The sequence below is a fragment of the Erythrolamprus reginae genome, chromosome 2 (assembly GCF_031021105.1).
Source record: "Erythrolamprus reginae isolate rEryReg1 chromosome 2, rEryReg1.hap1, whole genome shotgun sequence".
In the NCBI taxonomy this organism is placed as follows: domain Eukaryota; kingdom Metazoa; phylum Chordata; class Lepidosauria; order Squamata; family Dipsadidae; genus Erythrolamprus; species Erythrolamprus reginae.
This window is the reverse complement of record NC_091951.1, coordinates 130638978-130665124: the sequence shown is the minus strand read 5'-3', so window position 1 is coordinate 130665124 and position 26147 is coordinate 130638978. Positions and strand designations below refer to the sequence as shown.

Sequence of the window (26147 nt, the reverse complement as noted above, 5' to 3'; positions counted from 1 at the left end):
CGCCACGCCGCTTGCGTTGCTCGTGAGTTTGTTCGGCCGCCACGCCGTTCGTGTTGCTCGTGCTGCCGGCAGGCGCGGCCGCCATTCGTCCGGCCGCCACGCCGCTTGCGTTGCTCGTGCGTTTGTTCGGCCGCCATGCTGTTCGTGTTGTTCGTGCTGCCGCCAGGCGCGGCCGCCATTTGTCCGGCCGCCACGCCGCTTGCGTTGCTCGTGCGTTTGTTCGGCCGCCACGCTGTTTGTGTTGTTCGTGCTGCCGCCAGGCGCGGCCGCCATTTGTCCGGCCGCCACGCCGCTCGTGCGCCCCTTGTCCGCGCGCCCGCCCTTCGCCCACCCATGCCGTTGCTCGCGCCACTCAGCTGGGAAGCGGCGTTGCTCGCGCCAGCAGCGGCGGCACGAGCGGCGCGGTGGCCGGACAAGCGGCGGGCAGGCGGGTCCTCAGCTGTTGGGCGGGGGTCTTCCCAAGTGCGGAAGTAAAAAACACCATCTGCACATGCGCGAGGGCACGCATGCGCAGATGGTGTTTTTACTTCCGCACCACTATATCGCGAAAAATCGAGTATCGCGAGGGGTCTTGGAACGTAACCCTCGCGATACTCGAGGTATTCATTTATGAATTAACATTCTTATCAGAAAAAAATGTTTAACTTTAGGTAGATTGGATACATAAATTCTACATGATTTATATATGTATTGAATAAGGGTTCTGCACCAAGATAAAAGCTTGGAGACAAGTTTGATAATTTAATAATTTTATATTTATATTTGTTTTGTTTTATATTTATAATAAATTTATGTAGTGTTGAGGTCTACCTATGATGTCAATTACAGGCCTCTCTCATCTTTTTAAGTGGGAGAACTTGCACAATTGGTGTCTGATAAATACTCCCCCCCCACTTTATGTGACCCATACTGAAGAAAGTTTGAACTTTGATTCCTCCTTCCACTTTTACAACAATGGCTGGTGTAAATGTCCCTTTTCATTGTTCAGCCTCCTTGATTTTCCAGATGATGTTCCAAATTTCATCACTGAATTTTTTTGGATAGTGGAATGTGAGTAACCAGAGTGACTTCAGAGCGAGGAAATAATCTGAAAATAATCCCCAACATATTAAAATAGAAAGTAGAACAGGGGTAGAATCAATTTGAAGAACAGCAAGCTAATTTTTGGCACAAATAATTTATGCAAAGCTCATTTATACCAATAATTTCATTTGGCCTGAGTATTTCAACTAAATGCATATTTAGTACCCCAGAAATATTTAGTGGAAATTCTTTTACTGTTTTTTTAATTTAAAAAAAACATGTTTTTTCTTAAAGAAAAGTGTTATAAATTATTCTGCCTAGCAATGGTTTAATAATGAGATCAAGATAAAGCTTTAAATAAATACCAGAATAAATAATACTATTTAAAGAAAGAAAATATGTTGAAATAAACGGTAATTGATGAACTAGGTTAATTTTAATTTACATCATTGATTAATATTAAATACACATTGTATTCAGTGCTTTTGCGGAATATGTCAAGCAGAAAACTCTAACTGTATTCATCAACTGAAAATTATGCTTCCTAATTATACTTCATAGCGGTAATAGCCAGAGGTAATATTCACTTACTTTCTCTACCATTTTGCAATTGTGAATATGCCTGTGTGCACGCACACACTTTGCTCACCTTCAGGGCATGTATGCGACATTCCTTGCATGAATGAGGCCATCCACACATGTGCTTTGTTCATACACACAGCTTGCACACATGCATATGGTTTCAAAATGTGTCTAAATAGGATGGCAAAGTACAGGTTGCTGCTACCGGTTCACTCAAACCAGTCCAAACCGGCTGAATGCCACCTCTGGTAATAGTTCTTCCAAACCAGATTGGAAGGTTTAGTGGACAGAGACTATCCAGTCAGAATCTGCTATCATAATGCTAGATGGTGCCTCATTCACTTGTATTTAAAATAATTTTTAACTTTTAAAAAATAAGTTGGTTAATAGTTATTAATGAGTCTAGAAACTTTATGAATTCCTGGCTTTACTTATGATAAAATCAATTGTGTTTACGGTTGAATTTTCAGCATAAATGCAAAATTCTCTATTTCTCAATAGTTCTTAACAGTTCTTGACTAAGTATTCCTAAGTATTATTCATGACTTTTTGAAGTATTCTTGAAAAGCTGATGTATTTTCTCTGAGCCTTTAAAAGCAAGAATAAGCTTCATCAGACAAATAAAACAAACAAACAAACCTCTCAACTGATTATTTCTGGACCTGAACACACAAAAATGATATAGTTTAAATCACTTTTGGCTTTGATATCAACTAATGCAGAGCTATATAAGGGCCCTTATTAGCATCGCTAATGGAAGCATAACTTGCAGATATGACTTCTATAGACATAACAAAAAAGAAAATGTTATATGTGAATCAGTATAAAAAGATGTTTTATTTCAATTAATTCAACAATTGCATCTTCTGAGATTAATAATTATATTCTGAGTTGAAACTATATTTTTGTTCAAAGAAAGGGTTTGTCCAGACGGAGGAGAGGAAAAAATAGAGGAAGTCCTTGACCTACAACAATTCGTTTACTGACTGTTTAAAATTATAACAACATTGAAGAAAAAAAAGGACTTATGACCTTTTATCACACTTATGGCTATTGTGGCAGCCCCATGATCACATGATAAAAATTTAGATGTCAGGCAACTAGTTCATATTTATGACTCTTGCAATGTCCAAAGGTCATGTGATCATTTTTGTGACCTGATAAGCAAAGGCAATGGGAAAGTTGGATTCACTTTAAACAATTGTGTTACTAATAACTGCAGTAAGTCACTTAACAACTGTAGTAGGAAAGATTGTACAATGGGGTAAAATTCACTTCACAAAAGCCTCATTTAGCAACATACATTTTTGCTCAGTTGTGGTCATAACTTGAAGATTACCTCTGTTCCTTTTGGTATTTTTTTTAAATTCCCACCTTCTTTTCCCCCTTCTTTGTCTTCTTATCCCCCCCCCCATCCCAAATCTACTTTATATTCCTTGCCTTGGTCATTTCAACTTTGAATAAGTTCTCGAAACTGAGAGTGCATAATTGTAACATTTTGGGATTTTTTGGAATCATTTTGGTAGTCCATTTATGAAAGTATATAAGTATGTTTTTAATATACAAAAAAAACAAGCTGCTATCGTGTGTGTTTTTTTAGGGGAGTCATTTCCAGTCCCACTGATATGAACTCAGCCATCAGAATCCTTCCTTAAACAGGATAAATAAGATCAATTTATATGCAATAGTGGTTAGAGCATTGGACAGACTCCAGGGGTTCCTGGAGTCAAAACTTAATCTGTATATGAACCCCAATGGATGACTCAAACAACCACCATCTATCAGTCCAATCTACCTCATAAGATTTTAATTAATTTTAAATGAAATATGATATCCAAATATGCTGCCCTGGTCTCCACTTACAATCATCTAGTCGTAATCTATTTAGCAAGCTTTTTTAAAGAAAGAAGCAAGAAAGCAAGGAAGAAGAAAGGAAAGAAAGAAACCCAGCTCAGTCCTGAGTTTGGTTTACAGTGGGAGAATGTTTCCTTGATTAGGCTGTTATTTATGTTAGTTTGTCTGAAATGGTAATTTCTTAATTGGGGTATTGTTTTACTTTTTGATGGTTTAGTGTTAATCTTGGTGTTAATGTCTGCTCGTCTGGGTGTTGATTGCTGGGCATTTATATTAATTCTATGGGGTTTTTTTATTATCACAACTATAAATTAAGCCAAATTTTGAATAAAATGTTCCTGAATGGTTGGATTATTTAAGAGTCCTTGCTGTTTTGTATTTGCTAACTAAAGAATAAAAAACTGGCAAAATGCAATTAATTTTAGCAATATATGCCAGACTCCAAGTAATGCACCCATCACAAATTTGAGGCATTGCTTTTCCTCAAATAACAAATTTATTTAGATAAATAAAGTTTCTGGGCTTTTTCCTCCAGCGTAAGTTTCAGTTTCTCAAGTTCCCAAAACAATTGTCACATTGTCCAATCAAGATGGGAGTTGGTTGCTCAGTGACATCTCTCCTTCTCCTCCAGTCAGCCAGACATTGGGATGTGGTTGACTCATCAGCTAGGAAGCATATTTTGACTGAAGGCTCCATTCCCTCTCCAGCTCCAAACTCTGTCAAACCAATTTCATGCTAGAATGCCCAAAGATACAAACAATCCCACACCCCAATTAAATTCAGGCTTGACAATATTAATATTTCAGTAATTAATAGTAGTCAGAGACAGGTAATCTTTCCCATAGGGGGGAGGGTTGATTTTTTTTCTGTTTCCATGCTGCACAGAAAAATCAGGAGCTATTCATATATTTCCCTAGGCATCTGGGTTTCTGCTGCACATATTTCCTAGTTCGTGTTATATGAGAAATAGTATCATTGCAAGGTAATATGTCGTTTAGAACCCTGACATTCCATAAGGATGATTAGGATGAAACTGAGTTTTAGTTGCACTTGTGGAATATGGACAACAATGTGTCAGACTTGCCCAGTGTCATCATAAAATCCTACATGTGCTATACACATGACTAATGATGGGTAATCTAGAACATGGCCTTCATGGCAACTGTATGACTTGACTTCAACTCCCAGAATTCTGGGAGTAGAAATCCACAAGTTGTAAAGTTGTCAAGGTTGGGAACCCCTGACATAGAGTACATGTCTATGGAGATTCTCAGTTATCTAGATCATGATTATTCCAAAGGTTTTCAAGGAAAAACAAAGTCCAGTTGCTTTTTGCAAAAGCACCTTTGGGATAACCTAGTCCTAGTGTACACTTTTCTATCTTCCTTCAAAACCCTGCCATGATAGACAATAGAAAAGCAAATTCTTTGAGCCTATCTGTAGATGATCACAATTTAAAAATATTACCTTTATCTTTTCTTAAGAACTTAGTTAAATTTTCTTGAAATTTTCTTGATACATGATCTTTGAACGTTTTACACAGTGACATTTTTTCTGAAAAAAAGTAATAAAACATATTGCAACTGGTCCATGAGGCCTAATTTTTTATATCCTGTATATAGTGAAAGTAGAGCTATTATAAAATAGTAAAAAGTGAACTATGAACTAAAAAAGAAAGGAAAAAATTACAAAGAAACAAAATGAAGAAAAAGCATAAAATAAAAATGAAGAGAAGAACAATGAACAGTTAAGATTAAAAGGGATGACAGCTAAAAATGATTTTTATGTAAAATTAGAAATAAAAAATAGAAGTAGATTAAGAAGTATATGAAAAGCCTTAAATACAGTGAATAAAATGTTAAAACATGATTAGATTTTTTTGGGATGAAACTGAAAGTGGCAAAATTTTGAAAATAGTCTTTTAGAAATTTAATTGGAAATTACAGTGATGTTCCAAAGAGTAAAAAATAAAGTAAATAATATAAATGCTACCAAGTGTTGTGGTTGGCTCTGGCCCAGCTCCTGACCCAAGGAATGTGGAGGTGGATGCAGGGTAAACATCAACATATCATAGGCCTGTTTTCAGGGCTGCCATCAGGAATTTTGGGGCCCCATACAGCCTAAATGTCTGCCCCCCCCCCGCCATTTTAAAACTACTTTATTTTGCGACATACCAATTATGTATGAAATTTACCTTCTTTGGGGAGGGGTGAAAGGGGAGAGTAAGAGAGGAAGGAGTGAAAGAAGGGAATGAGGGAGGAAAGAAGGGAGGAAGGAAAAGGAAAGCAAGAAATGGAGGGAAAAAAGGAAGGAAAGAAAGAAAGAAAGAAAGAAAGAAAGAAAGAAAGAAAGAAAGAAAGAAAGAAAGGGGGAACAGAGGAAGGAAGCAAGGAAACTTATGAAAGGGGAGAGTAAGAGAGGAAGGACTGAAGGAAGGGAGGGAGGGAAGAAGGTAGGAAGGAGAAAGAAAAGAGATAGAGGAAGGGAAGGTAAAAGAGAGAAAGAAAAAGAGCAAGAAAGAAAGCAAGAAAGAGAGAAAGAAAGAAAGAAAATGAAAGAAATAAAAATAGAGAGGGGGAATGAAAGAAATGGAAGGAGGGAAGAAAGGAGAGAAAGCGAAAGAAAGAAAGCAATAGAAAGAAAAAAGAAAGAAAGAGCAAGAGAGCAAGAGAGCAAAAGAAAGAAAGAGAGAAAGAAAGAAAGAAAGGCAACTTCAAATAAAGGCTCACTGAGCATCTCTCCCTCTCTCTTTCTATCCCTCTTTCTTTCTCTCTCTTCCTTTCTATCTCTCCTCTTCCTTTATCTCCTCTCTCTCCCTCTCTCCCTCTCTCTCTCTCTCTCCCCCTCTCTCCCCCTCTCCATCTCTTGCTATCTCTTCCCCCTCTCCCTCTCTCTCTCTCTCACTCTCTTTCTCCCCCCTCTCTTTCTCCCTCTCCCTCTTTCTCTTTCTCTCTCTCCCCCTCTCTCCCTCTCTCTCTCCCTCTCCCTCTCTCTCTCCCCCTCCTCTCTCCCTCTCTCTTTCTCTCTCCCCCTCTCTTGCTATCTCTTTCTCTCCCCCTCTCTCCCCCTCTCTTTCTCTCTCTCCCTCTCTCTTCCTCCTCTCTCCCTCTCTCTTTCTCTCTCTCCCTCTTGCTAACTCTTTCTCTCCCCTTCTCTCCCTCTCTCTTTCTCCCTCTCTCTCTCTCCCTCCTCTCTCTTTCTCTCTCTCCCTCTCTTGCTATCTCTTTCTCTCCCCCTCTCTCCCTCTCTCTTTCTCTCTCTCCATCTCCCTCCTCTCTCCCTCTCTCTTTCTCTCTCTCCCTCTCTTGCTATCTCTTTCTCTCCTCCCTCTCTCCCTCTCCCTCTCTCTCTCTCCCTCCTCTCTCCCTCTCTCTTTCTCTCTCTCCCTCTCTTGCTATCTCTTTCTCTCCCCCCTCTCTCCCTCTCTCTCTCCCTCTCTTGCTATCTCTTTCTCTCCCCCCTTTCTCCCTCTCTCTTTCTCTCGGCGGCGGCAAGGTCGTCAGCTGTGAGGCGGAGCTCCGGAACGGAGCACTGACAGCGGCGGCTAGACATGTTGCTAGACGCCGTAAATGCTGTCCAGCCGCCGCGGTCAGTGCCTCTGTTCCAGAGCTCAGCCTCCGCCTCACAGCTGACCACTCTGCCGCTGCCCCATGGCTACTACCCGCTGCCTGCGACTGCTGAGAGAAAGAGAGAGGGAGAGGGGCCTACTACTCGCTGCCGCTGTCGCTGCCGCTGCCATCAGCCACCGCTGCGCGCCGCCCTTCCGCTGCCGCTACCCTCCCACCAGCCCCAAATCGGAGGAGGGGAGGGGAGGGAAAGGAGGAGCCACCCCGCCGTAGCGGCTTGTAGAAGAGGGGGGCAGCGGCGTGCCCAGCCGATTGGGCAGGGGTGTGTGTGTGTGAGTGAGTGAGTTGCGAGGAACGGGCTGGAGCAGCGGCTGCATCGCCCAACGGCGCCGCCTCAGGAAAAGGTAGAGCCGCGTTAAGGTCACGGAGAAATCCCACAACTTCCGCATTGACGCTCTCCTGGCCGATGAGCCGGCGCGGCTGGTGCCCAGCGTCTCCCCGGAGAGCTCCGCCAGCAGCCCCCGCGCCTGCCTGCGTACCGAGACGCCTTCGCCCTGCGCCTCGCCGGGCTTGGTCCCCCTGCCCGCCGCTGCCTTTGTCCCCAAGCCCGGCTTGCTCAACCTGCCCCCGCCGGCCTCCCATGGCGGCTTGCCAGCCATCTACCCGCCTCTACTTTATCCAATCCCGGCTCTGGCCGGCCAGCACGCCGCCTTCGTCTACCCCACGAGCCCCAAAGCTCACCTGCTGCAGCTGCCAGGGAAGCTCCAGCCGGGCGGGGCGCTGCAGTTGCCGGAAAACTTGAAAGGCGCTAAGAAGGAAGCTCAGCTTCCTCTTCTCACAACTTTTTGAACAATTAGGGGCCCCGGCCTTCTGGCGCCAAATTTGCACATGCGCAAAAGGGCCCGGTCTTGCGGGCCCTCTAATTGGTCAATTTCACCGGGCCCGGTACGGAGCTCCCAGTAATACCCGTCTATCGGCGGCCCTGCCTGTTTTATTGCCGACAGAGTCAGGTAGTGCAGTTTCCTCGGACAAAGAAGAAGGTGGGGGTGAGTTGGAAGAGGGGGGGCTTGGCACACAGCCCAGGAAGCCAATCTCCATTATCAGATGAGGAAGTGTTTTTAAGGTGTGTATGAACAATGCATCTGTGCTTAACATTTAGGTGAATGAATTTTCCTGTAAAAAGAAAAAAAAATAGAAAAAGTGAATGCAAAAAGATCACCTATATAGAGATTAGCTTGTTAAAGGTTCCTGGGAATGAGTTTGGCAGAAATTTCAGAGAGATGAATTATGACAATGACAGGAATTTGGAGAGTACAGTTAATTTATATGATGTGCAGATTAGATGTATAGACTAATTTTTACCTGCCAGAATGTCATTTTAAAATGGGAAATAAAGTTTATTGTACATTTGTTGATTTAGTGAAAGTGTATGACAAAATGAGTAAACTCAAATGTTTTATGAAATATGAATTTGAGCCTTGATTGCTGAATGTGATAAAAGTAGTATATGATGGAAATACATTGTCCCTGAAAATATAGCAAATAGTTCAAGACAAGTGGTATAAAATGTCTTTGACTGTTTAATATGTTCCTTGGTGAAATTGTAAGGAATCCTTTTGTAAATTTAGCATCATGTTGGTTCACATAAAACCGACATATGCCTTTTTATTTCAAACATTTAGTTGTTTGTTCCTGCCTTAAATGTTGACTTTTGCTAGCTTGATTCATCATCCATAGAAATCTATCCAACAAGTATCCCATTGAAAGCAAGATCCCAAAGAGGTTGAAACATTGCAATCTATCTCTACAACAAATCTCTCTCAAATATGGTTTAAAAAAAACATTAATGTTTTATTAAAATAAATATTTATTTTAGCATGTGTCTTAGTTTAAATTGCTTAATTTTTTGTCCATTCCTAAAAGCTCATTCTTCACTGTAGCTTTTAAATGTGTAATAGCATTTATTACAGATTCGTATTTTGACAGTAATATTATTTCCAAGAAACTGTAATTTTTATCTGAAAGAAAGGTTTCGCCTAGTTATTAATTAACTTCTCTTTTCCATTCAAGCTGTTAATTTTATTAACAATTGTAACAATTCTGAATGTACCATTCCCATTTCTTCTGAAAATTTTGTCCATTAAATTGTAATTAATCAGCAGGAGTTTGCTTTTAAAATCTTGTTCAGTGCATGGAAGAACTTGAGGTTTATCTAAATTATGATAATTTTGTTGTTGTTTAGAACGTATCTATTTTCAACTAAGGGAAAAAAATCTTTAACAAAAAAACTTCTTTCTCCTCACACTTTTCTCCCCCAAATGGTTCCTATGCTATTTGATGACATTCTATGGGGGGAAATGTCATATTGGTTTTATTTTCATTTCTAGATTTTAGATAAATTGATTTGAAGTTCAGTTCATATTTAGCAGATTAGCTAAGACTACAATAGAAGGGAATATATTAGATAAATTTGGTTTAAATTAGGATTGGGTTAAATATGTGGGCAAGGGAAATTCACACATCCTTTATATTTACTGATAATGACTTTGTCATGGGAAAAAGTGTCACATCTTGGTAATTCTGCCTGTGCCATTTGGGGTCAGAACTTAATTGGGTCAGAATTTAATTGTAATAACAGTGAATGTTTGGCTAGTGGGGTGACTCTAGAAAAATACTGCTGGGTATACTAAAAATATGTTATTGACAATGAAATCTAATGAAGAGAGTGCTAAATTGTGGTTATTTTATTTCATTTAGATTTTCATACTCAACTTTCTGAGACATTGAAAGAAAGACAGACTGGCTGGCAGCAGCTGGCTGAAACAAAGAATTCTTTAATACGTAAGATTTTTATCTTGTTTCACCCTGTATTTCATATAAGAAATTGTGATTAGACTAGCTGAATTTATGTGTTTGTGTTTGTACATGTTTATGCATATATTTCTTGTTTTAGTCAATGTTTGCTATTAAAAACATTGGTTTGGGAAATTCAATGAAAAGGTATAATATTAAAATGTAATCAGGAAATATTACTTGAAACTTATACTGTAGATGTTTTCCACAATTTCAAATGATAATATGAAATATGATTAGTTTTGATTCATTAATAATGTTGTCTTCTCTTTGAGCATTAGGAGACAAAATATAATAACTTCATGAGTTCAAACAACTACACTTAATCTTATGACTTCTTGCAATATATCATTATCTTTCCAGAATATTTGAGTAGGTTTTATAAATTCAGATCTATATATGTTTAGATAGAAGTGCAATAATTTCATCAGTCAACTTTCTTCATTTGCCTATGTATTATAGGTTATTATTTTGTGATTGCAGTCTTATGAGAACAGTTGATACAGTATGTTACTGGATTTAAAAACTGACAATATAAACTTATGTAGCTTTGGGCTTATATTTTTTACAACATTAGTTCCATAAATACCAAAATTATTGCTTCCATTTGAGTCACAGTGTTTGCTTTGATCTATTTTATTACTTACCTGGGATTCTGGTTCAGCCATTTGTTCTTGTTACAAATATTTTAGCAACTGCTATTACTGGTCTAATTCTCATATTATTCCAATCTAAATAGATGATTTGCTATGGAAAAAATAAAAACAAAAGTAAGCTCTTCTGTTCTCCGGAAAACACAAATATAAGCAAACCCTCACCATTTTTCTAAGGATTTCATTTCATATTTTAGATTATTTTCCACAGCTGAAACTTGGATAAATAAATTACATTTGAATCTACATACAAAGATAAATCCTAAGCATATTATGCTATAAAGACTGATGGGCACTATTTTTTCAGATATAAATTCAGTGCAGTAATGAAAAAGCTGAATATTGTTCGTAATGCTATTCATAAGATGATGCAGATGTAGGAATTGGCAATTATATCAGCTTTCCAGTACTAGTAATTCAGTGAAAGAATTATGACCAAATTATGCATTTTGGGTTGCCGTAGACCAGAGGTCCCCAACCTTTTTTGCACCAGGGACCGGCTTTAAGCTAGACCAGTTTTCCATGGCCCGGTGGGGGGGGGGGGAGCTAGCTGTCAGCGGCGCCGTAAAAGGGGTGATCAAGAGAGGAATGGGTGAATGAATGGACGGAGGGTGGGAAGGAAGGAAGGAAAGAGGGAAGGGACAGGAACAAAAGAAGGGTGCAAAGGAAGCAAGGAAAGGTGTGAAAGGGGAGAGTAAGAGAGGAAGGAGTGAAAGAAGGGAATGAGGGAGGAAAGAAGGGAGGAAGGAAAAGGAAAGCAAGAAATGGAGGGAGGAAAGGAAGGAAGGAAAGAAAGAAAGAAAGAAAGAAGGGGGGAAGGGACAGGAACAGAGGAAGGAAGCAAGGAAACTTATGAAAGGGGAGAGTAAGGGAAGAAGGTAGGAAGGAGAAAGAAAAGAAGAAATAGAGGAAGGGAAGGTAAAAGAGAGAAAGAAAAAGAGCAAGAAAGAAAGCAAGAAAGAGAAAGAAAGAAAGGCAACTTCAAAGAAAGGCTCACTGAGCATCTCTCACTCTCTCTCTTTCTATCCCTCTTTCTTTCTTTCTCTTTCTTTCTTTCTCTCCTCTTCCTTTATCTCTTCTCTCTCTCCCTCTCTCTTTCTCTCCCCCCTCTCTCCCCCTTTCCCTCTCTCCCTCTCTTGCTATCTCTCCCCCCTCTCCCCCTCTCTTTCTCCCTCTCCCTCTCTTTCTCTCTCTCCCCCCTCTCTCTTTCTCTCTCTCTCCCCCTCTTTCTCTCTCTTCTTCTCACTTTCTCTCTCTTGTTTTCTTTCTGTCTCTTTTGCTTTCTCTCTCTCTCACTCTTTCTTGTTTTCTTTCTCACGCTCTTTCTCTCTCTTGTTCTCTCTCTTGCTATCTCTTTCTCTCCCCCCCTTTCTCACTCTCTCTTTCTCACTTTCTCTCTATCTTGCTGTCTGTTGCTCTCACTCACTCTCGTTCTCTCTCCGTTCTTCTCAGCGATGACGCGCGCACGCCCTGCCCGCCTCACCTTTGCGAGAGCACTTTCGCCCCGGGCTCTCAGCAAGGGGGTTTGGAGGAGAGGCGGGGCCGGCGAAGGTGATATTGAATGTCGGGGGAGAACGAGCGGCTGCACGCGCTCCCTATCCCCCTGCTAGCCCACTCGGAATATTCAAAATAAGAAAAGCCTTCGCTGGCAAAGGTTTTTCTTATTTTGAATATTCCGAGTGGGCTAGCAGGGAGATAGGGAGCGCGTGCCGCCCGTTCTCCCCCGACATTCAATATCACCTTCGCCGGCCTCCGCTGAGGAAAGCCTTTGCCGGCATTTCCTCTCGGCGTCAAGGAGGCGCAGCGGCGGGCGGAGAGAGGGAAGGGGGGGGGGGCAGCGGCGTCCCTCCTGGCCTTGGCGGGCCGCCCAACCCTCCCCACCTCCTGCAAACGCGGCGGGCGGCGGGGGGAGAGCGAGGAGCCGGTTCCGGCGGCCGCGGGGCTTGGCTGGCTGGCGGGGGGAGCGCCGCTGGTGGTACGGAAAGGCCGAGGGGGCCCTGGCGCCGCGGACCGGCTGAAAACCCCCAACGGCCCGGTGCCGGTCCGCGGACCGGCGGTTGGGGACCTGTGCCGTAGACAGATGGTGGTTGCTTTTGTAATCTGTCTGAGGACATAGCCCCGTAATCGCTGAAGCATTCTTCAAAAAATCATAAGCCACTGTTAAACACAAGGACACACAACAACAACTTTTGTTATATTGTGGCCAAAGGTCTTAATTGTATTTTTCAAGCATGAGAGGACTTCCTCTGTTCATAGAAGGCATTTGATGCAGTTGATAATTTTGTAGATGGATGGAAAGTTAGTGTACTGTTACCTACAAATCCTTCAAATTTTCCAGCACCGTTTTTCAGGGGAAGCAGAAATTGACTTTTTCTGCTACAAATAGCAGAAGAATTACAGAGAAGGGCTAGAGAGAAGTTCTGTGAAGATGAGCTCCAGCAGGAATCTAGGAAGACAAAACTTCTGGTCCCGGTAACTGACTAAGTTTGGATCCTGTAACATTATCCTGCGATATATATATTCACAAAATAAAATTATCGTTCATGATAATTATTGTTGGTTAGTTAGGTCCTGATAATTGGAAGAAACTCAGAATGAAAAGGGGGGAAGGGTGCAGAGTCTACACAGTGTGTAGTGTATGGTGATGTGAGCTATGTACTCTTTGCCTACTTCTGTATGCAATGCATTGTAAAAAGAATGGTTTCACATAATCATAATTATTATCTTCAGTTTTAAATCTACTCCTGCTCTCATCTTATGTATGTTCTTGAAAACCAAGCTCCAACTAGAATTGTCATTTTTACTTCATTACATCATTAATATGCCAAGGAGAATGGGACACCTCATTTTCCTTCCTCTGGAAAACCATATGCTGAATTTGGGGTGAATATATGGGTTGGACTCAATAGTCCTTGCAACTGATGATTTTTGGTTTTACATGTTGGAATTCTCTTAAGGCAGTGATGGCGATCCTATGGCATGGGTGCCACAGGGGGCACATGGGCCATATGTTGCCCTAGCTCAGCTTCAACATTTATTTACAATTGGACAGGGGACGGAAGGCATACTAGTGCACTTATGCACGCCCCTTACTGACCTCTAAGGAACCTGGAGAGGTCAATCGTGGATAGTCTAAGGGAAAAATGTTGAGGATTAGGGATTGACACTACTGAGTCAGATAATGAGTTCCACGCTTCGACAACTCGGTTGCTGAAATCATATTTTTTACAGTCAAGTTTGGAGCAGTTAATATTAAGTTTGAATCTGTTACGTGCTCTTGTGTTGTTGCAGTTGAAGCTAAAATAGTCATTGACAGGTAGAACGTTGCAGCATATGATCTTGTGGGCAATACAGTGGTACCTCAAGATACGAACCCCTCGTCTTACGAACAACTCGTGATACGAACCCGGGGTTCAGAAAAATTTTGCCTCTTCTTACGAACTTTTTTCGAGTTACGAACCGGCGTTCGGAGACTGCTGGGAAGCCGCGCGGCTGTTTTAAAAGGTAACAGCCGGGCGGCGGGGCTTCCCAGAAGCCTCCCGAACGCCGGTTCGTAACTCGAACAAAGTTCGTAAGAAGAGGCAAAATTTTGCTGAACCCGGGGTTCGGTTCGGGAGGTTGCTGGGAAGCCCCACAGGCCGTCTGCGACCTTTTAAAACACCCGCACCGCTTCGCAGCTGTCTCCCGAAGCCGAACGCGGAAATTCGGCTTTAGCGTTCGGCTTCGGGAGACAGCTGGGAAGCGGCGTGGCTCTTTTAAAAGGTTGCAGCCGGCCTGGGGGGCTTGCCAGCACCCCCCCTAACCCCAAACTTTTGCTGAACTTCCGGGTTCGGGGTTCGGGGGGGTGCTGGGAAGCCCCCCAGGCTGGCTGCGACCTTTTAAAACACCCGCGCCGCTTCGCGGCTGTCTCCCGAAGCCGAACGCGGAAGTTCGGGTTTAGCGTTTGGCTTCAGGAGACAGCTGGGAAGCGGCGCGGGTGTTTTAAAAGGTCGCAGCCGGCCTGGGGGGCTTGCCAGCACCCCCCGAACCCCGAACTTTTGCCGAACATCCGGGTTCAGGGTTCGGGGGGGTTCTGGGAAGCCCCCCAGGCCGGCTGCAACCTTTTAAAACACCCGCGCCGCTTCGCAGCTGTCTCCTGAAGCCGAACGCGGAAGTTCGGTTTTAGCGTTCGGCTTCAGGAGACAGCTGGGAAGCGGCGCAGGTGTTTTAAAAGGTCGCAGCCGGCCTGGGGGGCTTGCCAGCACCCCCCCGAACCCCGAACTTTTGCCAAACGTCCGGGTTCAGGGTTCGGGGGGGTGCTGGCAAGCCCCCCAGGCCGGCTGCGACCTTTTTAAACACCCGCGCTGCTTCGCAGCTGTCTCCTGAAGCCGAACGCGGAAGTTCGGCTTTGCCGTTCGGCTTCAGGAGACAGATGGGAAGCGGCGCGGCTCTTTTAAAAGGTCGCAGCCGGCCTCGGGGGCTTCCCAGCACCCCCCGAACCCCGAACCCGGGTTCGGGGGGGTGCTGGGAAGCCCCCCAGGCCGGCTGTCACCTTTTAAAACAGCCGCGTGGCTTCCCAGCAGTCGCCGAAAGCTGTTTTTTTGCGGGGGGGTTTTTGGTTGCACGGATTAATTGACTTTACATTGTTTCCTATGGGAAACAATGTTTCATCTTACGAACCTTTCGTCTTACGAACCTCCTCCTTGCACCAATTAAGTTCGTATCATGAGGTATTACTGTACTTAGATCTTGTTTTAGGCGACGCAGTTCCAGTCTTTCTAGACCTAGGATTGATAGTCTGCTTTCATAGGGTATTCTGTTTGTATTCTGTATTCATGCATGTGTGTGCCGGCCAGCTGATTTTTGGCTAGCACATAAGCTCTGGGAGGGTGTTTTTGGCTTCCAGAGAACCTTCAGGGGGTTGGGGGAGGTTGTTTTTACCCTCCCCCGGCTCCAGGGAGGCCTTTGGAGCCTGGTGAGGGCAAAACATGAGCCTCCAGAAGGCCTCTGGGGAGTGGGGGAAGCTGTTTTCGCACTCCCCAGGCATTGAATTATGGGTATGGGCAGTTGTGCATGTGTGATAATATACATGCATGCTCTTTTGGCACCCAAGGGAAAAAGGTTCGCCATCACTGCCTTAAGGTATATTCATCTTGAAGAATATTATTTCAATATCTTTGTTTACCTTTGTGCCCTTTATTTATTATTTCTTTACAGCTACAAGAGATGTAAGAGAGTTATTTCCCCCACCTCCAGTGCTTCTTATGAAGTGATCCCAGAAAAAAATTCAATCTATTTGGCAGTTGAATCATGCTGTCAAATTGTCTGTCTGGTGATGTCATAATTAGACTAAGAGCAATGGACATTTTTCTTGTCTATGCGCTTAATTTACTCAACTTTTAAAACATAACATTTTCCCAGAATACATCTGGTTCAGTTTTATCTAAAATTAATTAGTTCTGTTTTTTTTTTATTTATAAAAAATGTTCACTCAAATTATATATAGTGCACCTACTGATTTTTTTTAAGCTTTGTACTTGTTTTTAATGATATAAAACTTACCTATTAAGTATAATGAAGAGTTGACTGGATTATTTTATTTGTTTGTTTTAAAGCCTTGGTAATAGAAAATAAAACTATTTGGTTGCCTATTGCACTAATGATTTTTATTTTCCTTTTTGAAATACCGGTATCAGTTAAAGTAGCATTGAATTCTTTAAGAGTAGATCTTTAATTGGTTTTTAACAACATCCGAATTCTTTAAGACAGTGTGATAGTGGTTAAAATGTTATAGCAGAACACTCTTAAACCTAATTAAAAGTTAATACTAATTGAACAGAGTTTTAAATTAATGGGAGTAACATGTTGTCAGAACTAGTAGCACTAGTAAATGGAACAAAAATCCATTGTTCAAATTCTTCTCAGCAATAACTTCACGTTGTGGTTTTAAGCAAGCTACTCTACATTAACCCATTAGTGCTCTACAGTCGAATGCTAAGAGTTTTTTCTAGATGTGAAAATGTATTATAAACAGACTTAGTAAGAGAATGAAACAAAAATATTGAGTCTTCCCTCCTCCCCAAAGGCAAATTGAATAATTTGTCTTTGATTTTGCTTCATCTTATATTTTCAGTAGATATGAATAATTCATGATCAGATCTTTCTTTCTTTCTTTCTTTCTTTCTTTCTTTCTTTCTTTCTGTCTTCCTTCCTTCCTTCCTTTCCCTCAAGAGACAGAAGAATCTTAGCCTTTTATTTGAACACAAGTTGACTTTGTTGTATTATTATTATCAGTAATATTTATCTGTTCCTGGTAATTTTGTCACACATCAATTATCCCTTATCTTCATAGAAAATTATGTTTAAATAAGTCAGATGTTATTAACCCCAATGGGATTTCATTGAAGTTGCCCCAGTGGTAAAATTAATAAATTTGACACCTTTCCTATGGTTTTTCAATATTGACTTCCTACAGGTTTTATATTTGAAAAGTTAGAAACAATTGTATGAAATAGGTAAACAAAGTTGGATTTATCTCCTAAGGGTCTTTGCATTGATTTCTACAGTACCAGTTTCAGATGGAAACAATTACTTTCCTTATAACATGCTGTTTTATCCATGAATCGTTTACTATTGCAAGTATACTATGTTATGAAATACGTGGTAGAAAATAAAAAAAAACATTTATTTTTTTCCTGAAGTACTGTATATTTCTGAAGAAAATAATTAATTGTAGATTGTGTTCTAAGAGAAAACATACAACTTCTGATTGTAGAAACCTGCTGGGAAGATTTAATCTTTGGTATGGAATTTGTGTCTTCAGTACACTATTATTCAAACTAATTTGCAGAGTTTAAGGATGGGGGGAAACTTCAGTTTCCAGGTTTCAGCATAATATTCCACTGGGAGAAATTTATACAAATCCAAGTCTGATGTTTGGGACATGTATTTTTAAAAAATTGAAAGCATTTTATATAGCACTTTTACATATAACATCCAGCAAAAGAAATCCACTTTGATAGGTGGCAATTTTTAACACAGGTTTTGACAAGACAAACACCATCTGTTATCATTGGTTTATTTTATAGCGTTCTTATGCTGAGTGATTTTACTCTATTTTTAAAACTTTTTTAAAAAAAATAAACATCAGAAACACTTAATGACACATCTGGTATTCAGAAAAAGTGCCTTTTATATGACTTTTATATAGTCACACATTTCAAAAAAATCCTGGCTGCGAAATATTTTGCTTCTCAAATACTAAAGAATAAAGGTACAAATGTTATAACGACACTTAAGGATCTGAAGACTGTGTATGAAAGTGCATGTTGTAACAATTTTGCAATAGCTAAGCCTAATCACTACTTGAAAAGGAGTTTCTCTGGAAACTTTATGCAGATCATCTTGGCTTCCATATGGAATAAATTAAATATAGAACTGTAATTAATAAATGTATTAATTTATTTCCATGGTAATGTTAACTGCAAATATAATTCTTGCAATTAAAAAAGACAACAATTAAAAATGTGTGTGCTTTGCTGGATAATGTCACTGGTGTCTTAAGAAGATATAAATACTTTTAAGTTCTTAGAGGATCACAGATAGGCTTCATTATTTTATGTATTACTTTGCAGTAATCCCATTAATTTCAATGAAAGCTATTTTCAAGGAAATTGAAGAATGATATGCAGCACAAATGTTTGGATGTCAGCCCAGAAGTAAGCCCTAATTAATTCCACGGGGTTTATTTCTAATAAGTGTGTGTAGGTTTGTAGCTTGGGCCTAGTCCCAATGAATTCTCTTATACCTGCTACATACTTTAAGCATGTATAGAAGCAAGTGCCAGCAATACAAAATAGACCATCTTTGTTTTAAATCCGTTTTAATTGCTTTAAACAATTTTTGCCACTTAATCCAGATTAATGGATTAATATGGGCAGCTACAAACATAAATTAATAATAAATTAATAATTAAATAAATATTTCCTTTTTCCTCATTTGAAGGATGATTGAAATATTGATGAGTTATACATAATCAACAATCTGCTGCTGCAGTTCAGACATAATTCATTTTTCCATCGTTATTTAATTTTTTGATATCTCTCATGCATGAAAGATCCATAATTCTTGATTATACCTTGATATATTCCAAATAATAAGGATATAATCAAGAAGAACATATGTGTCCTTGAGAAGCAGAGGTTGCCCAAAGGTATTATTAACAATTGTATGAATTACCGTACTGATCAAATGTGCCATGGCTTAGAACATATCTAAACTCTGTGAGTTAAGTTACAGCTCTATAGCAGTGATCATCAACCTTTGTTAAAGGTTTATAAAGCAAGAATTAACTTGCATACAACAGAGATTAATTTATGTATTTTAAAATTTTGTGCAACTGATTGAAAAAACAATATGCCCAAATGTATTATTCCAAAGTGAACATAAGTAATATTGATGGCATCTATTTGCTTCAAGTTTTTAAATGAATTTGTAGCTTAGAAACTTAGTTTAATTATTGCAAGAATTTCAAAAAGACATTTAATAAATTGTCAAGTAGCACTGTGAAATATTTCAGATGAATTCTAAATTATCCACAATCAATTCAGAAAGAATCATTTTGATCACACTATCCATGATTTTATGAATAAGAGAACTTTTCCATCTATTTTACAGCATTCCTTGTATGTTTTGAAAGAGTTCCACAAAGTCACCCTATTTCTGCCAGTGTTTCAATGGGATCAGAGGAAAACTCTGAGAGTGAACCCAAAGTTATATTGAATTATATATATTTTTACCACAACATGAATGATTGATGGTAAATATCAAGTGACAGACTTACAAAAGTGAAAGATTCTGTCCACACTGGTAATCAGTGTTGTAAAAATGCCTAACATTGCCCAATCAAACAAATGTTTTAAACGGGGCATGTGGCATTTTAGAATTGTAGATTTAAAAAAGTGCTTTGGGTCATAATACAGCTTCTTAAAAGAGCTGAATCTCTTTCTGGAAAATATAGTGTACAGGATGTTAAGTTTAAAGTGCTGCTACAGATAGTATGACAAACCAAGATATGTTCCAAACACCTTTGTCTTTCAGATATGAAACATATTAGGGCCATAGCAGGTACAGATTCCGCTTACCTGTTGTTACCAGTGCGCAGCGCGTCCGCAGCATGAAGATTCTTGCGTGTATGCACAAAAGCAAAAAAGAAATCACTGGAATCTCACATATTCATTGTGTCCTCACAAGAGTTTGCTTCCTGCATATGTGCAGGAAGCAAAAAAGACAAAAAAATTCAAGAAAAACTATGGCGGTGCCTGAAGGACTGGCACCGGAGCGGTTGCTTTCAAATTGCGCAATCTGGTGGCTGCTACTGATATGCAGCTGTGTACTGCACTAGTAGCAACCCACCACTGGGCCATCGTATTGTAAAACAATACAAGGAGTGCAACTTTTAAAAACTAAATTAGCCAAAATTACTTTAAATGCTTAGTATAACATTCTCACTGGCATAGATAACTCAATTCAAATATTCTTAGTTATATTTATAGACCCTTTCTCAGCATTGGAAAATTCTACCCAAAATTTGGTTTACGATATGGTTTGACACAAAACCTAAACCCTTCAATATTCATTAATCATGTTTGTAGGCTGATGTTCATAACTGAACATAACCCATACAGCTAAAATATTTCTAGATGAAGATTAAAAACTAAAGCCAACTGAATCAATTAAAAAGCATATCAATCAAAACCACAAATAATATTACTCTGGCATTCTACTGTTAACCCTGCAATCTGCATACCATCCATTTTACCCTATATTTTGGGTATTTTTTAAAAGAAAAACTATTGAATGCAAAATATAAGATGTTGAATTAGTTGAATTGGAGATGGTGGCTAATCAAATCGGCATTATAAGAATAATAACAATAACTATTAGTGTTTCATTGATTTTCCATTTGGGAATTCCAGGTGCACATGAATTTCTCTTTGCATGAATATTTACTAAAATTCACTGGGCAGCTTGAGAATTGTGATCAAATGTAGTACAGTGATCCCTCGATCATCGCGAGGGTTCCGTTCCAGGACCCCACGCGATGATCGATTTTTCGCGAAGTAGCGGTGCGGAAGTAAAAACACCATCTGCACATGCGCAGATGGTGTTTTTACTTCCACCGCCCTTCGCCCCCCTTTCCCCAGCGTGCGCGCGTGCTGCCCGCCCCCCGCGCTGTTGCTGGGGCCGCTTCTCAGCTGAGAAGCGGCCCCGGGGTTTCCCCAGCGTGCGCGCGTGCTGCCCGCCCCCCGCGCTGTTGCTGGGGCCGCTTCTCAGCTGAGAAGCGGCCCCGGGGTTTCCCCAGCGTGCGCGCGTGCTGCCCGCCCCCCGCGCTGTTGCTGGGGCCGCTTCTCAGCTGAGAAGCGGCCCCGGGGTTTCCCCAGCGTGCGCGCGTGCTGCCCGCCCCCCGCGCTGTTGCTGGGGCCGCTTCTCAGCTGAGAAGCGGCCCCGGGGTTTCCCCAGCGTGCGCGCGTGCTGCCCGCCCCCCCGCGCTGTTGCTGGGGCCGCTTCTCAGCTGAGAAGCGGCCCCGGGGTTTCCCCAGCGTGCGCGCGTGCTGCCCGCCCCCCGCGCTGTTGCTGGGGCCGCTTCTCAGCTGAGAAGCGGCCCCGGGGTTTCCCCAGCGTGCGCGCGTGCTGCCCGCCCCCCGCGCTGTTGCTGGGGCCGCTTCTCAGCTGAGAAGCGGCCCCGGGGTTTCCCCAGCGTGCGCGCGTGCCGCCCGCCCCCCGCGCTGTTGCTGGGGCCGCTTCTCAGCTGAGAAGCGGCCCCGGGGTTTCCCCAGCGTGCGCGCCTGCCGCCCGCCCCCCGCGCTGTTGCTGGGGCCGCTTCTCAGCTGAGAAGCGGCCCCGGGGTTTCCCCAGCGTGCGCGCGTGCCGCCCGCCCCCCGCGCTGTTGCTGGGGCCGCTTCTCAGCTGAGAAGCGGCCCCGGGGTTTCCCGCGCGTGTGCCGCCCACCCGCCCACCCCGTTGCTCGCGCCCAGGCTCGCGCGCGCTGCCCGCCCGCCCACGCTGTTGCCGGCTCCGCTTCCCAGCTGGGAGGCGGAGGTGAGGTTTCTCGGCGCGCGGGCTTTCCCCAGCAACGCGCGCAGAGCTAGGGTGTCCCCAGGCTCGCGCGCGCCGCCCGCCCGCCCACGCTGTTGCCGGCTCCGCTTCCCAGCTGGGAGGCGGAGGTGAGGTTTCCCGCGCGCGCGGGCTTTCCCCAGCAACGCGCGCGGGCTTTCCCCAGCAACGCGCGCGGGCTTTCCCCAGCAACGCGCGCAGAGCTAGGGTGTCCCTCCCAGCTGGGAGGCGGAGGTGGGGTTTCCCGCGCGCGCCGCTGTCTTACCGGGGCAAGAGGGGGAAGACCCAGGGAAGCCTCTGCCCGGTGGGGAAACTCCACCATCTACGCATGCGTGGAAGGGCACGCATGCGCAGATGGTGGAGTTTACTTCCGGGTTGAAAACTCGCGATATAGCGTTTAGCGAACATCGAGATCGCGAAACTCGAGGGATCACTGTATATAGAATGTTATTTGAAGGTCATATTATACCTTGAAGCAATTTGTGAAATTAGAAAAGTATCTGCATACAAAATGACGAAAACCTGGTTGGCATTTAATTTAGGAAGCTGAACATTTATTTAAAACACTGCAATGGAAAAGTGAAAATATAAATATGAGGTGGTATATGGATTTATATTTAACATTCCTGAAAAAAACATTATTACAATTAAAAAGAGATACTTTTGAATTGTAATAATGAAATTAAAAATATTCATAGTAGTCTAATTTATTACTGCTAATTGAGAAAATAGTTTGATTTTAAATCAATGACTCCTGCAAATAGTTTGCCTTTGTTTGACTGTGTGGGTGTGTCTATGTGTGTTTGTGTGCATGTGTGTGTATTCTCTAAATATCAATTTATGTCAGTTTTGTTATAGCTAATTCTTAATTTGTTATTTTATAAATAGTTATAATCTTTCTTTATATTTTGTGTTGCTATCATTTGATGATAATAAACACTCTCCTACTAGTACTGATACAAAATAAAAAATACCTTATCCTTTAGCAATGGTGATGGGAATATATTTGGGGAGCAGATGGTAGGTAGGATGTTTTTAAAGTTTGGCAGGTTATTTTCTTTTCTGAAAAGAGAAATGGATCATAGTCTCTGAATCTGTTTAGTCTAAGTGATAAGTGATTGATTGATTGCAATTTGAAGCCCAAATTCTCCAAGCAAACTTATAACAAAGTGCCCTTTCCCTTCTTTTGTTCAGTGACAGCTGTTGTTCTTTGTTCATTTTGACCATAAAAGGTAGGCAGAAATCATGGAAGTTGGTAGAGTAAATAGTAATAAGCAGAAGGGAATAAACAAACATAACCTGTTCTGTTCACCTAAACTACTATTCTTTCTTTTTCCTGTCATCCATAGACTATGTATCCCTGCCAAACTATCATTTTGATGTTTGCTCTGCATATCTCTAATGAGATATGAGCTGTACCTTATGACAAAGGGTAATATAGGGTAAAATAGTAACCTATTTCCAATTTTCTGTCAAAAAATACCTCTTCAATACTTTTTATGAGGAACCTGCTGATTTTCTGTAAAATATGTGAGATAACTTTGAGTCTTCCATTGACAAATGCCTTCTTAAATTCCACTTGAAAATTTTAATTTATTACAAAAGTAGATATTCACATGGACTCCTTGCATGTACATCTCTTTGCAGAAATGCTTCCTAAACAGTTTACCAGGCTTTATGTGTAAATGTAAGTTTATAGAATTATTGCACAGAAACAGGTAGGAAATTTATCAGAATACTTGGCTGTCTGTCACTTTCTGAATAACAAAAGCCTTTGTTTCATTACAAGGTGGCTACTATGAGACATACACATATGGATTGTGAACGTAATAATGACAATTTTTTTTATGTTTGATAAAAATGCATATTAGTATACAGTGGTACCTCTACTTAAGAACTAAATTTGTTCCGTGACCAGGCTCTTAAGTAGAAAAGTTTGTAAGTAGAAACAATTTTCCCCATAGGACGCAATGTAAAAGCAAATAATGCATGCAAACCCATTTGGAAAGAAATAAAAGCTCGGAATTTGGATGGGAGGAGGAAGAGGAAGGGGACAGTCATTGCCAAAGGAAGAAGGTTAGGTGAGGGGAATCAAAAAAATCCAAAACTTTAAGGCTTAAAAAAAAAGACTCTGAGGCGGTGAGGAGGAGCATACGCCTCCCATACACCCAGCGCGAGGCTGCCAGAGAGAGAAGCCCAGGCGGGCAAGAGGGGAGAACATCCCGCTCCTTTGACCGAAAGGCTGCTGCTGCTGCTGCTGCTTCCTTTTCATGCTGAAGGGCTCCCCTCTTCTCTCGCTCGCTTGCTTTATAGCCAGTGCCTTTCCTTCACTGTGGTGACTCCTCGATTTGGCTGAAGCCAAGTTGATCCAGCCGGGGCGATGCGCCCTCTTTTGCTTTTCCATGCCCAGACACTCCGGGAGGCAACCTTGTGCCAAATATATTGGGAGGCAGTGTGAGAAAGTCACCATAGCGAAGTGGTTTGTTCCCTCTCCAAGTGCCCAGAGATCCGTTTATTCTGGGCTTCTCAGAGCGAAGGGAGCGTTTCTTTTCTCTGGGCACTGGCAAAGGTTTATTCCCTCTCCAAGTGCCCAGAGAAAGGAAAATGCTTCATTCGCTCTGGACTACCAAAGCCTCCTGAAGAAGCGCCACCAAAAGGCGCCTCTGACAGCCTAGGAAAGCCCAAGATGGCTGGGATTAAGGGGAGAATGGCAAGAAACTGGCCGGACCTTCGTGCTTCTCTCAAATTTCCCTGGAATTTTTCCCGGGGTCATGTTATTAAGTAGAAAATTGTTCTTAAGAAAAGGCAAAAAAATCTTGGACACCCGGTTCTTATCTAGAAAAGTTCTTAAGTAGAGATGTTCTTAGGTAAAGGTACCACTGTATTACCTTAGTTAATTAAATCAGGAGTATATAATTTGACACTGAGGGTTTTGGAAAAGTTTCTGTTATCTGTCAGGTTCAAAATATGCAGTTGCCATAATAGATACCATGGAGGAAAATTCTTCTTGCAGAGACATATTAGCAAAATGGCTGAAATAGCAGTCAACAGAAAAGGATAAGTATAGCCCATTATTAGATTGTAGCTCTGTCGACAATGCAGCCCTGGATCTGGTGCAGGAAATGTTGTCCCATTTACTTCGATAAGAAGGGAAAGCATTGAAAAATGGTTAATATCATGCCAGTTATACACTGAAATACTATCTTCAATACAGACTGTAGGAAATAGTAGAAATCTGTATCCAGGAAACAGATATAATTGTGATGAAACAGCATAGGGTTGTAGCCACATACTTTCAGGCTGATGGTAAATAGAAATAAAAATAGTTTCTCTATTGTAGAACAGATCTTTTGCATCTCCCAAGACACATATGCAGGCATCTTTACTATAAACTGATGGAAGATCTTAAGAATTATCCAGATAAATATATATAAAAATATAGATCTCATTATAGATAAAGTAAACAGTAGAAATAAATCCTATGACATATAATGTCAGTAGTTGTCTTATATATTTCTCTCTCTCTTGATATTTTTTTAATGTTTTAAGATAACATATACAAATTTTTTGAACAGTATTATGAATACCAACTTATTCCAAGCCAAAATGCTCCAGTATTATATTTGTAAGTTTTTGTTTTACAAAACCACATTCTGGTACATGTTATATGTGTATGTAATGCTAACAACCTACTTGATAGGCACATAAAACCAATTATGTTTCCTGATACTAGTTACAACTTCCTTCATTATTAGTTTTTTAATTTCATATTGCCTAAGTTACATATATAGAATATACCGTTTTTTCGTCCCCATCTCAAATCCAGTGCTTATTTGCAAGCAAGACAAAGTCTTTCTAAGAAATTCCCTTTACTGTCATAGTTTACATCAGAGGCAGACTAATATAGGGTAACTATGTTATTTAGATTCTTACTAATGGAAAAATAATCCAGAACTGTTGGCACCAGAATATTTCCCCCCAAGTTGTGGTAGTTAAGTCTGATGATTGTTTTTGTATTGATATATTTTGCATCATTTTTGTATTTTATATTGTACACCAATATAAAAAACCCCCACTATGTTAAACATTTAAAGATAACAGTGCAGTATCTATGCTATGATTTTCAGCTTGTTGAAGATGAAAATTGGGAGGTTTGAGGTCTGTTTATTGCTCTCTGGGCTCTTTTAGGATACCCATTCCTGGTTTAAATTTACTTAATTTAAAATGTTTATGATGATAGCAATCCCCCAAAGAGAAGGAGAAGAATAAGGCTGTGGGAAATTATTTAATGGCTTCTGTTTCTCTCTCCTAAACATGTCAAGGTTCAGAGATTATATAGTCCAACTACAAATAATTCTCATTAATATGACAAAACTTGAGACCACAAATGTTGTCACTAAGCAAAATAAAGCACAATGCCATGTGACTGTGCTGCTTAGCTATGATATTTCTGTCATTTCCGGTTGTCACTATTAAGTGAATCCCACACTGTCAGAAATAAGATGCTATATGCTCTCTGTTT

At 41.3% G+C, this 26147-nt stretch overlaps 1 protein-coding gene across 2 annotated transcripts in view; it reads left to right on the top strand.

Moving 5' to 3' along the window:
* Nucleotides 1–26147, top strand: part of TENM2 (teneurin transmembrane protein 2) — a 1054259-nt gene that overhangs the window by 369741 nt on the left and 658371 nt on the right. The window contains exon 2 of one of the 2 annotated variants that reach the window (XM_070739471.1): nt 9783–9866. The exons of the other annotated variant lie outside the window; for it this stretch is intronic. Within the exon in view, the coding sequence (XP_070595572.1) occupies nt 9783–9866 (84 nt within the window). The remainder of the gene's footprint in view (nt 1–9782; nt 9867–26147) is intronic. 2 annotated transcript variants of the gene reach the window in all.